The 19,354-nt window shown below is 41.4% G+C and overlaps 1 protein-coding gene across 1 annotated transcript in view; it reads left to right on the forward strand.

Annotated features, from left to right (window-relative positions):
- Positions 1-19,354, forward strand: part of PHB2 (prohibitin 2) — a 303,055-nt gene that overhangs the window by 30,604 nt on the left and 253,097 nt on the right. Inside the window, exon 3 of the mRNA XM_044079628.1 lies at positions 10,338-10,422. Within this exon, the coding sequence (XP_043935563.1) occupies positions 10,338-10,422 (85 nt within the window). The remainder of the gene's footprint in view (positions 1-10,337; positions 10,423-19,354) is intronic.

Genomic DNA, 19,354 nt, shown 5'->3' on the forward strand with positions numbered 1-19,354 from the left:
AGAGGATATGACGGACTAGTGCTCAAAACAAATGCAATGTTGCTGTTAATCTACCACAATGCTTCCGTGATTCCAGAGAACACGTGGAACTCCTAAGTAAGTAAGAGGGCATAGAAGAAGCCAGTAAAAACAAGGTTAGTGGGTTACATCTCACCAAATACTGACTAATCAGATTGCTGTTCATATGATATGCACACTGAGATTTTAGAAGTACTGTTTTCATAAAAACTTGGAGCCGGTTTTACAACAAGGAACTGTAATTTGTGAACATGAAAGAATTTCTGCACAAGTTACCAAAGCTTGCTGTCTGGCAGAAAATGCATTAAAGGTTGGAGCACACACTTTCTTATAAAATGTTTGTCACTAGTGTCCTACAGGGATATGATTTGGGTCTCCTATGGCATACACATCTCAAATGTCAGTGGACTAACTGACATAATTTGCTGATGACTGCTATCTTTGCTGTCAGTAACTCTCCAGCTGATTTCCCATGTCCTGCAAGAAGGTTTAAACTGCAGAACTTTCTGGTTTTACAATCGTGCTCAAGCTTTAATAACTAAAAGCGCTCTTTAGGGAAACAAGAACGTTCCTGCAGAACTTTGGCACAGAAGATGCCATTGTTGGTGACGTGCATATTCATAGAAGATGAACTCTTATTGACTACCTTGTGCCAGCTATCCAGAAATTGTTCTTCCTGACCCATCTGATTACTAAAGGTGTATCTTCGGATCCAGGGACGTTATGGTCTCCCTCTGCTCATACCGTCTCAGGCCAATAATAAGGTTATGTGTGCCATTTGGCATGGGCCTAGCTAAATGTAGCACCCAACTGGAAAGGCCACAACACTTCCTAACTGACAAAATTTCAAACATGAGCTCCTTGAGTTACACAGACCAAGCCCTCTGAGTTCTGTCATTTGTAGGCTGTTGACCAAGCCCTGTGAGTTAGACTTGACTTGTCATTTGTAGGCTGTTGACCAAGTCCTGTGAGTTGCACTTGACTTGTCATTTGTAACTGTAGCACAGTGATCTCTGCTTGGCCTGCAGGGATCAAAAGTCCTGCTGAGCGTTGAAACTGGAGAAAATACAAGACAAGTTGGCCAGGTGGCCATTAATAGTTTGTCAGTACCCACCTTGGGCCTTGCCCCCTCTTTCAAGGAGGGTTGTAAGTATAAGAGGTCTTATACCACTGGATCCCTTATGGCCCATTCACCCCAAAAGGATCTGTGGGATACTGACTTCGGGGATAGAGCTTCAGGTTATCCACCCAAGTTAAAAGATTTGACGTGTTATCTATACCATAAGTTGGAGGAAGGGATTGTTTAGTGAATGCGACATTACTGCACTTTTGGCATTTCATTTGAATTCATTTTAGCACAGCAGTTAACAAATGTAAGCTTATGATGGAGTGCCATTGGGTCTGGGGGGGACTTAAGAATGACAAAACTAGAGATTCTCGGGAGATCGGCAGTGTAGATGGAAGTCTCGAGCTCTATCCCTGGGGAACTCCATGGGATGGCTGCCTCTTTGAAGAAACTCCTGTCAGACTCACTATGTGCATCCTTCAGCCAGTGAGCAGTCCATGAAATACGCAGGGTCAATTTGGAGTGCATTTAGTTTATTATGTTGGCTTGAGGTATGTTATTGAACACCTTGGCATGGTGAAGGTACGCTTTATGGACATGGTGTCCACTACCTGTTCACCAGATTCATCAGACAGAATTTACCCTTGACAAAGCCAAACTGTTGGGGGTCAAGTGCATTAAGATTTTTGATATCATCAAATCCATAATGATAATTCCTGGCTCTGTCTTTCCCCCCAATGAAGCTCTTTTTGAATTTGTACTTTAACTTGCAGTGGGTGTGGCTGAATCCAATCCTTGCTTCACAGCTGAAACTAATATTAATATTTTTATAACCATAAGTGTTACTAGAAAACTGTAAATGGCAAACTATTCAACACAAAGAAATCTTTACATTGCTTGCATTAATTAAATTCTAGGTCTTAATATTTGCTATGGCTCTTTAAATCCTTTTTCTAATGTGATATAAATGGCATATATCTTGACAACCATAAAAACTGACATACTGTTAGCAGTATTTTCTTCATATAGTTGTACTCCATCTGAGGCTAAGCAGTTCTGTTTGCGTCACTTGATTGTTGAAATATTTGGAGAAGTATGGAAATTACTATACAAATCAATATTTCTTTAGTTGCACTAGACCAAGGTCCAATCTGAACACGTGTGCCATCATTTAAACTTTAAGATGAAATCTTCTATTACCTTCTATGATGTTGGATGGTTTTGAAATTAATGCCAATATGAACAAGCAATATTTGAAGCCTAGAGGTATCGGTGGGATGTAATGGCAGAAATGCCTGGAGGCTCCACTTGGCTGTAATAAGAATACGAGACTCGTCAGACTTAATGGGCCTACAATTTCCAAAGCCAGTGGTGAGGCTACCCTTGTGAGGTGACATCACAAAAGCTGTGAGCCACAACTGGGGACAAAGCCGGTTGCTAAAATCCAGTTGAATAGATTGAGTCTGTCTGGGAGTGCTTTTAGTGCTGTGCATCAGGCGGCTGGGTTTATTTTCCAAGTCCAATAGAGGATGCATTTCGTTTTTGAAAATACTTTTACTAAATGTCCTTTGGCAATTTAATAAGGAGTCAGAAACCTCCAGGGTATGTGAAGGTTGCTCTGAATTTGTTTGCTAGTATGTTGTCAACTGGCTTACTGACGGAACCCACAATGTAAAAGTAGCAGACTCCAAATCAGACTTCAGACCAGTGACAAGTGGAGTACCACAGGGTTCAGTCCTAGGTCCTCTCCTGTTTGGTATCTACTTTGAAGTACAGGCTAACTAAATACGCAGATGACTGCAAACTAGGAGCCATAATCAAAACTCCTAACTATGTGGACAGCCTACAAAAGGGCCTCACTGAGACAGATGCCTGGTGTCAAAGCCATGGTCTCAAGCTCAATACCAAAAAGTGCATTGTCATCCCCTTTGGTAAAAACTCTGTACCCATGTACCACATAGGTGGTAGTCTACTTAACACCGAAAGTGTGATAGAGACCTTGGAACACAGGTGGGACAGTAGTCTCTCCTTTGGTAATCACATCGCCACAGTAGTCAGGAAATCCTTCTACATGGCACACCTCATCACAAAAGGTTTCTCATCCAGAAAAAAAGAGGTCATTGTTCCCCTCTACTCATCACTCATTAGACCCATTATAGAGTACAATGCCCCTTTTGGTATGTACCTCACAAGACATCTACAACAACTGGAAAGGCCACAAAAATACCTCACAAAGAGGATTACTGGCCTCAGATTCCCTACGCAGACCAACTCAAAAACTCCAGCTTTACTCTGACGCATATCGCCTACTCAGAGGCGATCTCTGCCTAACATACAGAGCTATGTCAAACCCAGAGCTGTTGGACATGCTATACTTAAAGAAATCCCGATCCCTCTGAGCTACACGCTCTAGGGACCCTAAACCTTGTCACCACAATAAACAGAACATGCTGGAGGGATAGATTCCTGTCCCAGAGACTTCCCATACTCTGGAACAAACTACCTATGTATGTCAGCAGAGCTTCTCCTCAGCACTCTTCAAGAAAAATCTTGATTGGATGGGTAATAGGAAATTCACCCCGGGGATCACTTCTGTGGTTCTGCTTGACAGGGGCACAGGAAAATAATTTTCTTGGGTGGTGAAAGCCAGGGTACCTTTTTGGCTTGGCTTGTATAGGCCTTAGGGCCAATAGCCTAGTACCTACCTATGACCCTAATATTCTCTGAATCTAAGAGGATGTTTTCATTTTGAATGAGCTCTGAGCAATGCATAGTGTGTGGGTTGTATTTTTTTTACAAATGCTCCTTTTGTTACATTAGGACGATGGTTATCTTTAGCTTCCAAGGCCAGTCTGAGTTCTTGTGATTCAGTTCCTTCAATATCTTGATTCTCTCCTTGATTTGAGAGACTTCAGTTTTGCTGTATATTTTCTTTTTCTGTATAGTTTCAGCTTGTGGACCTCCTTGTTTCTTCCTTTTGATCTAGTTGGGATAGTTAATTTATCCGGGTGGGACTAGAATTTGTCTGCATAAGCACTTGCATCTCAACATCTTGGGTAATACAGCTGTATCGGAATTTGTAGACTTTGTCAAAAAAGGTGTTTGTACTTATGAAGTCCTTGACTTGTGTGATGTTTACTTCTGAAGGTTCAGCAATTTCAACTTTAAAGTTACCAGTTTGTGATTGGATTTAACTAGTGAAGGGGTTACTGTGGGAGTGGTACCTCCTGCATGCTGTAAGGACCAGGTCAAGTAGTTTTGTCTTGGTGGGGGTCTTTGCAGTTTAGTCCAGGAGATTCTTGATGAAGTCTGAATGTCATTATCCTGTTTTCTCCTCCACTTCATATTGTAATTTATGTTTATATTATACTAACTTACCTTTGTGGCTAAAATTTATCTGAACACAAAATCTTTGTCTAATTTGGTATAATTGTTTAAAGTGCATATTTTTTGCTATTTGTATTGTATTATTTCGAATGTTGTAAAATTACTGTTTTTAAAATGTTTTTGCAGTACTTGAGAGCTTTTCTCCCCAAGCTTCCACTGAAAATGGGCAACTACCCAGTCTGACTTTCCTGGTAACCAAATGTCACTAAATTAATATAGCCTACATTTCAGGCGTATGTTTTTTTTTTCAGTTAAATGTCAAGTAATTAGTGTCCCAGGATAACTGAATTTCTGTTTTATAGGAATCTGACATAGTTTTCATGAGACTTAAATATATAATACTAAGAAATGTAAAGTTCTTAAAGACTGAAATTTGATGGTGGCAACAAACCCCTGCACCACTTAATGCGTTTTAACCCTAATCCTGCCCCAACCTTTATCTTATACCTTACTATTAAACTTCCTGTAATACTGCCACTACACAAGACATACTTGGAGGTACAAACATGCACCAACACACTATTAACATTATATCTGTCTGCCTTAACTAACCCCTGTCCTTACTCTAAACCATGCACACTAAAAACCATACTCTTTCCACAACACAGACTCCCACCTCTTCCCAAAACCCACTCACCTGTATCTACGAAACATACCATCTCTACTACCACGCTTTTGTCAAAGAAACGTATGTTCGATTAAAATGCGGGTGAACTACATGGGTTTTTTTTTTTTTTGTGCATGACTACCTGTAAAAAAGTACACCCCATCGAAAGGCAACTGGTTGAGCACAACTTGTTCATTTTTTTTTGTGCAGGGGGGAGGCACAAGCTCCCCTGCACCCCCCCCACCCCCTGTTAATATGCACCAACTTTGAGATCACACTACAGTGGGGAAAGGGCAAATTTCCCAATTCCTCTCTATACCTTGATCTTGCACAGAACTTCTACCGGCAAGTTTGATCAGCTGTGCCAGCTTTTCTATGGATTTGAGAAGCTGCAGTTATACACACATGCAGACAGAGTGCAAAAGTTTTAGCAATGACCAGGTACCTCAGAATAAAAGTAAAACTTGTAAAAACAGCAAAGGTACCACTGAGGTAAGGCTCCAGGCTTCAAAGACGTTTATTATCCAAAAACACAGAACACAAATGCTTTCACCAATTAGGCTTCTTCAGGTGTTCTGACAGGTGCTAACATCTCTATTTATACTAATCAGCATGTGACTTTCCAAGGAAAATATTTAAAGACATATTGTAATAAAACAATATATACATAAGGTATAAGACACACATAAAAATATAAATACAGAAAAGAAAAAAAGTGTGTGTGTGTGTGCGTGTGTGTGTGTGTGTGTGTGTGCGTGTGTGTGTGTGCGTGTGTGTGTGTGCGTGTGTGTGTGTGTGCGTGTGTGTGTGTGTGCGTGTGTGTGCGTGTGTGTGTGCGTGTGTGTGTGTGCGTGTGTGTGTGTGCGTGTGTGTGTGTGCGTGTGTGTGTGTGCGTGTGTGTGTGCGTGTGTGTGTGTGCGTGTGTGTGTGTGTGTGTGTGTGTGCGTGTGTGTGTGTGCGTGTGTGTGTGTGCGTGTGTGTGCGTGTGTGTGTGTGTGCGTGTGTGTGTGTGTGCGTGTGTGTGCGTGCGTGTGTGCGTGTGTGTATATATGTGTGTATACATATATATATATATATATATATATAGATATATATATAAACATATAGATACACATATATATATATATATATATATATATATATATATATATATATATATATATATATAACAAGTACATATATACATTTAAAAACTTGCTCATCTACGTAAAGGTTTATTTTTTAAGGTAGGTCTTAAAGGAATATGTTCATTCAATCCATGTCCTGTTGTTGCCCTTTAATCTAATTATCCATCTTGCTTCTAAACTTTCGGTTTGTGTCTTAGTATCTCCTTCTCTTATACTTTGATATTCTACCTATAGCCCTAAAAGAAAATGTATGTTTCATACTAGTGTCCCTAGTATGTCTAGCAAGGGCATTGAACGGGCTACCTTTCCTTATATGGTCCAAGTGTTCCCTAATTCTATCTCTGAAAGTTCTATCAGTTTTACCTACATAGAACTTTCTGCAAATTTTACATGTAGCAAGATAGACTACACGTTTGGAATCACATCTAGCATTAACATTGAAAGTAAATGTCTCATTGGTATCCGGATGCTGAAAGTCTAAACTGTTATCATTAGAACTACAAAAGTTAGAGATAGAATTAGGGAACACTTATACCATATAAGAAAAGGTAGCCCGTTCAATGCCCTTGCTAGACATACCAGGGACACTAGTATGAAACATACATTTTCATTTAGGGCTATAGGTAGAATATGAAAGTATAAGAGAAGGAGATATTAAGACACAAACCGAAAGTTTAGAAGCAAAATGGATAATTAAGGGCAACAACAGGACATGGATTGAATGAACATATTCCTTTAAGACCTACCTTAACAAATAAACCCTTACGTAGATGAGCAAGTTTTTAAATGTATATATTTATATATGTACTTGTTTATATATGCTCTTTTATATGTTATATATATATATATATATATATATCATTTTTTTTTTCTGTATTTATATTTTTATATGGGTCTTGTATCTTCTGTGTATATTGTTTTATTACAATATGTCTTTAAATATTTTCCTTGGAAAATCGCATGCTAATTAGTATAAATAGAGATGTTGGCACCTTATGTCAGTACACCTGAAGAAGCCTAATTGGTGAAAGCGCTTGTGTTCTGTGTTTTTGGATAATAAACTTCTCTGAAGCCTGGAGCCTTACCTCAGTGCTACTTTCGCTATATTATTCATATGTAATCCTCATACGAGTGTAATGGTGACATCATACATGAGTAAGTGCATAATGTAACTTTTAAAGTGTGCAAAGACTGTTGCAAATTACCTACTGTATTCATCCTTCATTAGGCACATTATAGAGTAAAACGCCCTGTTTGGTATGTACCTCACAAGACATCTGCAACAGCTTGAAAGGCCACAGAAATACCTTCATTAAAAGAATCACAGGCCTAAAGCAGATGCCCTGTGCTGACTGTCTAAAAAAAATTCCAGCTATACTCTGTGGCATATCATCTACTCGGAGGTGATCTCTGCTTAACATACAAGGCTGTGTCAAACCCTGAGCTGTTGGACATGCTCCACTTAAAGAAATCACAACCCCTCAGAGCCACACGCACCAGGGATCTAAACCTTATCACAATGAACAAAACATGATGGAGGGATAGGTTCCTGACCCAGAAACTCCCCATACTCTGTAATAGACTGCCCATACATGTGAAGCAGAGCGCCTCTTTGGCCCTCTTCAAAAGGATCCTTGATGATTGGATGGGAGATAGGAAATTCACTCCGGTGATCATGTCAGTCGCCCTGCTAGACAGGGGTCCAGGGATGTAAATATTGTGGGAAGAAATATCCAGGGAATTGGCTAGGCTTATATAGGCCCTATGGCCGATAGCCTAGTACCAACCTATGGTATGGGTGCTTGTGTTTTTTAATGTTGGCTTGAGAGAGTTGACTAACATTGAGGGTGATTACCAAAATAGCACCAAAACCACTAATAAAAAATCCACGACCAGAGAAGCAGTGAAAAGAGAACCAAACAGCAATAGCGTACAACTAATTTAATTTCCGCTTTCGTCACTCGACTTCCTCAGAATGCAACAAAACAGAACAAATCCAACACTTAAATACCATAATGCAAATCAATTGTAAAAATGCAATTAGTTAAAAAACAAATCATACACTTATTTCAATAATAAACTAGTGTTATCTTTGTTAATGTACAATTTTCTATATTTTAAAAAACATTTAATATTGATGGCATCGTTGATACCTGGAAATTTATCAGAATTTAATCTGACCTGCCATATAGTTTCACGTTGCTCAAGGTAATTTTTAAAATCACCCTTTCTCAAATCAGGATGCACAGTTTCTAATACAGAAAATAAGAATTTTTTAAAAAAAGGACAAATTACCGAATGTTTAAAAAGAGCATTGTTGTCATCTCTGGTTTTAATACTATATTCTTATTTTCTGTATTAGAAACTGTGCATCCTGATTTGAGAAAGGGTGATTTTAAAAATTACCTTGAGCAACGTGAAACTATATGGCAGGTCAGATTAAATTCTGATAAATTTCCAGGTATCAACGATGCCATCAATATTAAATGTTTTTTAAAATATTGAAAATTGTACATTAACAAAGATAACAACACTAGTTTATTATTGAAATAAGTGTATGATTTGTTTTTTAACTAATTGCATTTTTATAATTGATTTGCATTATGGTATTTAAGTGTTGGATTTGTTCTGTTTTGTTGCATTCTGAGGAAGTCGAGTGACGAAAGCGGAAATTAAATTAGTTGTACGCTATTGCTGTTTGGTTCTCTTTTCACTGCTTCTCTGGTCGTGGATTTTTTATTAACATTGAGGGTGCCCTAATACATTCAGTGCCTTAATCTGAAATTCTGGATGTTGTTTTTCACAGGGTGTAGTTTTGTCTCTGTGCACAGCTCTTCTTTAAAAGTAAATTCTGGAGAAGAATTCTTACAGAAGGTTGATAAAATAAGATGAGAAATAAAAGCATGTTCTTCAGTAAAGCTAAAATGGGAATGGGGTAAAAAGATAAACAGATTTGGTAATGGAATGGAACAACCACGTACAAAAACCAGATTTTGATAAAGGAATGAAAAGAGATTGGTATAAACCAGAGATCGGCTAGAAAATCCAGAAATGGGGATTGTTGCTTTTGTAGTGTCATAGATATTTTTCTTTTTACACCAGATAGGCTGAATCGTATGTTTCCACAAGTGGCAGATGCATGTTGGGGATGTGACAGGAAGATGAGTTGAACCTGGGAGCACATCTTTTGGAATGTGAAAGGCTGCGGAAATTGAATCTGATAGTATAATGAGACATTTAGTGGCATTATTCCCTTTGTGACATTTTATAGATAAATGAAGCCTATCCAGAATGTACTTGAGCATCTGTAGGCTTAATAAGAGTGAAGTACAAAAAGAAAACCAGCAGGAGATGGGACAGTGCAGATGAACCGAGTGTGCAGTTACAAATGAATGGAGCAGGTTAAATGCAACAGAGTAGGACAGAAGAAAAGGGGGGAGCTTTGATCCACAAATGAGTGAGGGGATCAAGGTCTGAGAGTATACGGGGGGGATCAGGTACTGAGAGTATACAGTGGGGATGGGATCAAGTACTGGGAGCATACAGGGGGAATGGGCTGAATTAGATTTTAGGAGAGAGATTTTAGGAGAGAGTTAACAGCTACCTGTTCTGACTGTCCTAGGCAAGCTTTAAGTGACTAGCTCGAGAAGGAGATTTAGGAAATAAGTCTGCGTCTAGATGCATACAGTTTGTGAATGCAGTTTTCTCTTTTTTTGTTAAACTTTTATTAATCACTTGTATAATACAGCCATGCCTCAAGCTGGGATATGTGGTCTTAAGCCAAGCTCAGATGTTAGAATAAGACAAAGGATTGTAGCTAAAGAAGGAAACTGGTCTGCTGCCAGGGAAATGGAAATGTGTACCATGCATGAGCACTTCACTTGGGTTGTAATGCTATTGAAGTTATTGTTTTAATAAAGTTGTGAGCAATTGTAAAAATAAATGCTACAGTAGGCAGGGTTCTTTTGCAAATGGCACATGTTGAGATAAAGTTTGTGAGAAGGACAAAGACATTTTGTAGTATTTGTAGTGACAGCTACTGTATGTGTCGAAGAAATGAAATGGGTATGTTTGGTCATTTAAGTCCCCTTTATCTTATTGCTTTTCTGTGTGTTTTTCTTAACTTGAACAGTGGATGGTGGTCAACGAGCAATTATTTTCAACAGAATTGGAGGGATCCAGCCCAACACTATACTGGCAGAAGGCTTGCATTTCAGGTATGTTAATGTAATTTATTGGAGTGTCAGAATGGGCGCACAGAACTTTTTTAAACACACAGAATGCCCTCCCAGTATTTCCTATTGCTTTTGATGGGTACGGTCTTCTCTGATAGTTGTTACCTGCCCTCACCAATAGTTTCCAACTGCTGGTGGTTTAGGAAATGTGATTTTTGTGACCACATGATGTAATGCATGAATTAGGTAAGAGGTGCATCTCTGTAAGAGGTGCATCTCTGTCACCCTCCAGTTTCTTTAGCTGTTCAGAGTTCAGATCTGTTTTTACTGTATTTGTGCTGAGTTCTGAATCTGTATGCCTTTTTAATTTTCTCTGGTGCATTTCTGAATTTTCACAAAACTAGTGAAGCTGCCCCTTTCTGCACCGAAATAAGTTTCTTTGATTCTGCCTGGAAGAGACTGGCTAGGTAATTCTGTAGGTAGGTCCACATTGTCCATGGCTTCTGAGCTGTCTCTGTCCTTTCCAAAAAATGGGCATTTACTTTTTTCTTTGGTCCTTGGTTTCAGTCGAGGACATTAGCAGGCATACCCCTAGCCCCTAATTTTGGAAAGGCTGCATTTTGAAGTGTTCTTGCTACTTCCTGCTGATGATCTGGCCCTGGTGTCCCCAGATTAATCATGGGGAGTGGCTGTTAAGAGAGATCCAGTTGCTGATCTTGGACATTTGATGCGGAGGCGTCTGCCAGGCTGAAGAAAAGCTTGTTTGGCCTGAGTAGAAACTACTCCTAAGGCAAGCCTGTGCACTGGTTCATGACCCAGGAATGGTTTGTTGAACTCTAGGTGGCAAGTTCAGTCACAGGTGCAGGTTGTCATATGTAGGTGCCATGTTTGGGTGCCAGCTCCTGACCTGGTGTTGTCCTGTTCTCCTCTTTCAAAGGCACTCAGGTGCACATCTTTCAGCTGTCATTTGCCAAAGTAAGTTTTGATGTAAATTAGACACCATAGTTGGGGGGGGGGAGGTGCAAGCACCCATGTAGGAGGTTTAGTCTGCACTCTGATAGAAAACGTATTTTGATAAAGCTTAGCAATTTAGTGCAGTCAGCTTACCAAATTTATAGGTTCATAGGTTCATAGGTTTATACTAGGCTATCTGCCCTAAGGCATTTATAAGCCTAGCCCAAATTATTGTGGCTTACGCCACCCCTTATATGAAAAAATACTGTGCCCATTAGTTTGTTGTGCCTCTGTCCAGCAGTGACCCAGAGATGATTCCCGGGGTAAACCTACGATCTCCCATCCACAGGTCTAGATTTCTCTTGAACAGAGTCAGCGAGGTGCTCTGCCTCACATGGACCGGGATTTTATTCCACAGCATAGGGAGTCTCTGAGTGATAAATCTATCCCTCCAGCACGTCCTATTTATATCCGTGCTAAGGTTTAAGTCGCTTGCTCTAGTGGTTTTGGTGGATTTGGATTTTTGAGGTGGAGCATGTCCATTAATTCCGGGTTGGACATGGCCTTGTATGTCAGGCACATGTCACCTCTGAGCAGACGGTATGCGACTGAATAGAGCTGGAGTTTCTTCAATCTGGCAGCATATGACAGATTTTGGAGTCCCTTTATCCTTTTGGTGAGGAACTTTGGGGCCTCTCCAATTGCTGCAGATGTCGGGTGAGATACATCCCGAATGGGGCATTGTACTCGATCATTGGTCTGATAAGTGAAGAGTACAGGGGAACAATGACCTCACTAGATCTGGATGTGAATCCTTCATGATCAGGTGGGCAATGTAGAAGGTCTTTCTAACCACTTTAGCAATGTGAGTGTCAAAGAAAGGCCACTGTCAACCTGGGTCCCCAGGTCCCTGATAACCTCTTCTGTGCTTAGTGGATTGCCACCTATATGGTAGCTTGGGGTTACCTTGTTTTTCCCGAAGGGTATGACTATACATTTTCTGGCGTTTAACTTCAGGCCATGGCTCTGGCACCAGCCATCTGTTTCCGTGAGTCCCTTCTGAAGGATATCAGTGTCCGATGCACTTTCCACTATGGCCCAGTTTGCAGTCATCTGCAAACTTTGTCAGCCAAAGTCCTCCCATGTTGGCCTGTACTTCTGAGAAGTAGATGCCAAACAATAGGGGCCAAGGACCCGAGCCCTGTGGGACACCACTTGTGACCGGCTTGGAGTCTGACACAGCGCCAGCAACTCTAACCCTGTGGGTTCTGTCCTTAAGCCAGTTTGCAACCCATCTTGTGACATATGGGTTTACATTTAAGCTGGTAAGTTTTTCTACAATACCCGAGTGGGGTATTGTGTAAAGCCTTTGCAAGGTCAAGGTAGGCTGTATGGACTGCCTTTCCCTCATCAATGGCCTTGGTGACTATTTGAAGAAGTCGACCAAGTTCAAAAGGCATGATCTTCCCTTGACAAAGCCAAACTGGGTCGGGTCCAATGTCTGCAAGTCCCTATATCTTTGTTTATGAGCTCCATTATGATCCTCTCCATAGCTTTGCAGACTAGACTTGTTAAGCTTATGGGGGTAATTACCAGGGTCCGTGAGGCGCCACCTTTATGGAGTGGGACCACAGTTGCCGTCGCCACTCCTTGGGCACGTATCCTGTGGTAAGGCTGAGATTAAACAGCTGCCTTATGTGCGGGTTTAATTCCTCATTTAGCTCGTGTAGCACACAGCCGGGGACACCATCCGGTCCCATTGATGCTGTGTTTTTAGCTTTAGAGAGAGCAGCTTTCACCTGCGCATTTGAGATGTCCGGGAGGCTACACTCGGCTGGGATAGTTATCTCTCCTTTAGGGGAGAGGGGTGAAGTTTGCACTGAACCTGTCTGCCAGTATGTTGGCAATGTCTGTGGGTTCAGTGATTTTTGTATCATTTTGGACTAATTCTGAGCATATCTGTGAGTTTCCACCCAGGTTCCTAACATAGCTGAAAAAGGCCTTATGATTGTCCTTTGAATCCATGGCAATTTTCTCTCAAAATTGGCCTTAGTTGATTTTATGAGTGCTCGTAATTTTTACTAATAATGATCAGGGGTGACTTCCCTTTTATGGATTTTGTTCTATCATGTAATAGCTTTCTCCTCTTATTGTAAAGTTTGTTAATGGCTGGGGTCCACCAGACTGGACGTTTGCCCTTTGTGGAAAGAGTCTTGGTTTTATTTGGGATTGCCTGATCCATGCAGTCCTGGAGGTGTTCATAGAAGGCATTTGTAAGGGCTTCCGTAGCTTGGGTTGTGGTTTCCTCTGACTCAGGGGCCTTGAAGGATACCACACCAGTCTTGAGTAGTGTGAAGTTTGCTTTAGAGAAGTTCTTCACTATGGTCTTTTGTTTGGGGTGGGCGGGATGTGGATTTCCAGTGAGATTAGTTTATGATCAGATCTCACCAATGAGGGATATACTTCCGGTGTGGAGCATTTTGTCCCCATGTTTGTGACAATGAGATCTAGTATATTTTCTCCTCTCGTGGGAACAGTGACTAGCTGTTCCATGGCATTTGAATTTATGAACTCCAGGAACCGTTGGGCTAGAAAGTTAGGGCTTGAGTAATGTTCCCAGTCTATATTCGGGTAGTTGAAGTCACCCAATATGATGGTGTTTGGAGATACATTTATACCCTCCAGTGTCTTCAGGAAGGCTGTGTGGGGTTCTAACCTTTGGAAGAGGAGGCAGTAAGGGAGTTAGATGAAGGGGGAGTTTGGTAGTGGATAAGCTATAGCATGGTATTACCTAGCACATATCATAGCTTTATATTTGTAGCATTTAAGTTTGCAGTCCTTCAGCCAAAATTTATGATTACAGAGACCTGAAGCTCTTGTATAGTGTCTTCTAGGCATAGAGGTGAAGCTACAGCATATCATTTAAGATTGTAGTTGTATGAGACTTGGACCAAGCCAGTTAGGAACTGCCTGTAGCTTCACTGCTGAGGGCTGCCCCCCATCCCATGATGGACCCCCCCCCCCTTTGGTAATTAGGAGTGCTTTGATGTTATGGTTTGAGGCACAAAGGTGAAGCTACATCATATCATCTAAGATTATAGTTGTATGAGACTTGGACCGAGCCGATTAGGAACTGCCTGCAGCTTCACTGCTTAGGGCTGCCCCCCACCCCATGATGGACCCCCCCCCCTTTGGTAATTCGAGGTACTTTGATGTTATGGTTAGAGATCTCATCCATATTTTTGCTGTTGCACCAGCTCTCTATCTTCCCTGTCCCTTGGCTGACCAGGGAGTGTTGGAGACGTGCTCTTCTTCCTGTTCTTGGGGGGGGGGGGCCCTTCCTTTACTTCTTCCTGTGTTTTTCCTTTTGTCCTGAAAAAAAGTTGTTTTTGTCTAAAGTCCTCCTGGTTCCTTGTAAGGATAGGAACTGGGAGAAAAGGTTGGTGCCTCTTTACTTTGGCAGCAGCACCTGCTGTGTTGAGATTAATTCTTCCTTGTCAGCTGGTTAGCAGTCTTAAGTATTGGGGAGGGGGTTGGTAAATTTCCCCTGCCCCTTTCAAGGTAAGGAAGTGAATAATTTGTGCCATTGTGGGAGTTCTACCTAGTGGTCATGGCTATAGTTTTTTGTCATAAGTTCATCCTTCCTGTTGGAATGGCTGTCGCCACTGGTCACTAGGTCTGTTCTTGATATGCTTGATCACATTGGCTCTTTAGATTAGGTTCATAGGTGTGTGCTAGGCTAATGGCCCTGGAGCCATTACAAGCCTAGCCGATAGGATTACCCTGGCATCGTGCGGTGCGGAGGGATCGGGATTTCTTTAGATGCAGCATTTCTAACAGAGCTGGGTCAGACGTGGCTCTAAGTCAAGCAGAGATCGCCTCTAAGTAGGTGATATGAGATGGAGAATAGTTGAGTTTGAGTCTGTCCATATAGGACAAGTGTTTAAGGCCTAGGATCCTCTTTGTGAGGTACTTTTGTGGCCTCTCCAGCTGTTTCAGGTCTAGTGAGGTACATGCCAAATGGAGCATTGTACTCTACGATTGGCTTAATGAGGGAAGAGTAGAGGGAGACTATGACCATTTTCTTCCTGGATGCAGAACCCTTTGTAATGAGATGTGCGACATAGAAGGACTTTCTGACCACAGTGGCAATGTGGTAGTCGAGAGGTTGCTGTCAACCTGTGTTATAACGCCTTCTGTGTTCAGTCGACTACCATTGATGTAGTAATTTTAATTAATTATTTAATAATCTATTGTGTATGTATATAAAAAATAGTGAAAACAAAAAAATAAATTGATTAACAATTTGCTCTGCTTCTGGTGTCAGTCCAGGGGAATCCAGTATCTGTCAGCCTTGAAGGATATGGTAGACGGACCTCGCTGCTTTGCTGGAGATGGTCTGCACCTGTCCTCACCCCTACCCCCCAACTTTCGGGTATTGGCAAAGGCCTTTTTTGCCTCCCCCATAATGGCATAATGGCATTTTTAGGCAATGTCAAAACAGCAAATTTCTCAAAGTAATCGACGAACCCGGGGTTTTGCTGCTTAATGCTAGGAGTTTAAACATGAAACTGCTCCATGGAAGCAGTTATCACCTTGAATGTTAACATTTGTGTAGTTGAGGTATGGTTGAAGGCTACTGAGAGCACCCTGGCTGTGCAATGCTACAATGCCTTCCACACTTTCAGACCTCAAAATGAGCTTAAAGGAACCAGAGGTGGAGGTGTATCCGTCTTCATTAAAACCAAATACACTTCGAGACTGGTAAACCGTATGACTCTCTTGAACTGTTCCATGTCCAGTTAACTATTGGGAAAGTACCATACCACGTCTTCGCTAGCTATAGATGTCCACCAGGAACCAGGATAAGCACACCATCTACCACGATTTACTGGAATCCCTTGCAATACAGGCCAATACCATAGTCATGGCAGATTTCAACTAACCTTCCATTGACTGGGGACATACATGAGCAGAAACACACTGGCCTAGAGGTTCTTGGGCTTACACGAATGCTCTGGAACAGATGGTCTCACCCCCACATGGGTTGTCACTGCACTGCCCCATGTATGATGCTTTCCCAGGTTAGGTCAGACCACATATCAGTCTTATTTGGAGTAACTACTGGAACTGACACCCTCACAGGAACAAAGTTTAAAAAACTTTACCAAAGCTAGCTACAGCCTACCAAGTGATATAAACATATAAAACGCTTCATACCACCTGCAGTCACAGACATCAGTGTATGCAAATCCCTGTACAAACACTTAAGTGACTGCGTAAACTCTGTTGTACCCGACCAGATGCAAACCAGGTCTTCCCATAAAAACAAGCCACAGTGGTGGACTTGGTATATAACAAGGGGAAGAAACTGTTGCCCAAAGGTAAGAATGATATCCCTCTGCAGAGGGAGATTTCACTCCTAAGCCTAAACAAGAAAATTGGAAATCTTGTTAAGTCTTCTAAAGCAAATTATGAAACTAAAATTGCTTCCCTAGTCAAGGATAATTGTAAGGCATTCTTTAGCTACATCTGAAGTCTAAAAGGGAATGCCCAGCTATGTTCCAAACCTGGTTGTAGATGGGATCACTCATACTATACCAGAAGATATCTCTAACCTGCTAGCTGACAGATTCAGTGCAAACTTCACCCCCCACTCCCACCTACCATATCCTAAAGCATACCTGACACCAGCCCTCTGCCTAGTATCTCTAGAGAACAGGTAATCTCAGCGCTCGCCAGGGCCCAAAACACAGCCTGAATGGGACCAGATAATATTCAATCTAAAACCAGACCTAGTGGACCCACTTGGCATTCCTGTTAATCATAGCTTGAGAACTGGCTATGTTCCTGTAGAATGGAAAACAGCAACAGTAATCCCCTGCACAAAGGAGGGGTCTGTCAACTGACCCTGGGAACTACAGACCCATAAGTCTAACCAGCCTCCTCTGCAAGGCCGTGGAATGAATTATCTTACTCCTAAGAGGGTCTTATTTTCATTTTTAACTATCTTTCTGTTCTGTGGTACTGGAAAGGATCTTTCCACCACTATATTCTTTTGGAGAATGTGGTTATAAAACAGGGACACTGATATTTTTTTCTCGTAAGCCATAAGTTTTTGTTGCACTATTTATTTTTTTATTTTATTTGTTAACCGGGAAAGTTACACTAAACACAAAGACAAATATGAGCAGGAAATGAAGCTCTGTACTGTCTAAACCTGCAAGCCCCTCGATAGCTACTTTTACTAATTAAAATTTTTTCCTAACTGCCATCACTGGGCATTTATGCTGCTGTTAATTGCCCATAATCCACTTTGACGGCATGGAGGATTAGATTATGATGCCTTAGTCTGTTGTCGAATCACATTCTTGTTTGCTTATAATAGAAGCAGTGAAAAATACTGTTAAGTTTGAAAATCCTTGGTTAAAAATGTCAGTGACTTTTTTTGTACAATGACTCTTGCATATGTTTCCTGCATATGTGTTACAAACATATGCGTTACATCTGTGAAGAAAATCTGAAAAAGGATAAATGAAGAACGGAGAACTTGGCCTTTTTAAAAATGGTGATATTTTGTTTGTAGTTCATGTTCCTCCCTGAGTCAGTCATTGTGTTATGTTTCTAGACTTGCAGAGTTTATCTAATTTGTGAAGTTGTTCTCTGCGTTATCTAATTTATTTAGGGTCTGAGTATAAAACTCTTAGTTCAGGAAAGGAAAGAATGCGATTTATAGCGATTTATATAGTACAGCACAGAGAAAGAGTTGTGAATTTTAAGCCTGAATAAGATTCATCTCAGTGGGTATGATATGAAGGAAAAAATACGGGTACTTTGCTGTGTTTTCAGTTGACATTCTCATATATATTAGTTTGAGAGACAAATTCATAATTTTGTCTTGATTTTATATTCAGCCCCAGCATGGTGTACATTGAGGAAGCTGACTAGGATGGGGATGCCATAGGTAGAGAAACTGCTAAGTTGTGCTTGTTTGTTAATGTAGGAATAACCCTCTGGTGATGGAAATACAGTCTGGGGAACAGCAGTTTTACATTTAGGGCACACCATAACTACTTCACATGTCTATCTGTCTCCATCTCTGTGCGTCTGCCGCTTGTTCGCTTTCTTGTGCTCTGCCGCTTGTTCGCTTTCTTGTGCTCTGCCGCTTGTTCGCTTTCTTGTGCTCTGCCGCTTGTTCGCTTTCTTGTGCTCTGCCGCTTGTTCGCTTTCTTGTGCTCTGCGGCTTGTTAAACTTTCTTGCGATCTGCCGCTTGTTCGCTTTCTTGCGATCTGCCGCTTGTTTGCTTTCTTGCGATCTGCCGCTTGTTTGCTTTCTTGCGATCTGCCGCTTGTTTGCTTTCTTGTGCTCTGCCGCTTGTTCGCTCTCTTGCGCTCTGTCGCTCGCTCTCTCTCTCGCTCTCTGTCGCTCGCTCTCTCTCTCGCTCTCAGTCTGTCTTCTCGATAAGACTCTAGTGCACAAGTGCTAGAGAAGTATTGTTTTTTCAGGTCTATATTATGATATTGCACGCTCAGAAGACTGAACAACACATAATTGACCTCATGTAAGTGAAAGCTTACCACATCAAAACCTCAGAACAGCACCCCCCCCCCCCCTCCAAGGGAAAAAAATTGCTGTTCTGGAAAAAAAAACTGTAAAACATTACATAACGTGGAGGGCTGTGCCCCCCTCACCACACTCCGAGATCGCACTACAGTGCCAAAAAGGCAAAGTAGCTAATGTGGCTAAACACATTCTTTCCTAGGGAAAGAATTCGCTGAAAAGCAGTTTTGCTATTTTACCTTTTCGCACTTTTCAGTTCGATGCATTCGACAACCTGTGTCTGCGACAGCATAATAGGGAGCCGTTTTTTTCTGCCTCCTGTCTCTTGAGCTTTAGCATCTGCATCCCCAACTGTCCTGGCCCCTTCATAGACGGCGGGAGTGTAAGCAGTAGTTGGTATCTATGCCTCAGGCAGAGTGCTCAGGACCTCCAGACCACGCATAGTGTTCCAGGTGATAA

The sequence above is a fragment of the Protopterus annectens genome, chromosome 8.part0 (assembly GCF_019279795.1).
Source record: "Protopterus annectens isolate FY-2018-M chromosome 8.part0, PAN1.0, whole genome shotgun sequence".
Classification (NCBI taxonomy): Eukaryota; Metazoa; Chordata; order Ceratodontiformes; family Protopteridae; genus Protopterus; species Protopterus annectens.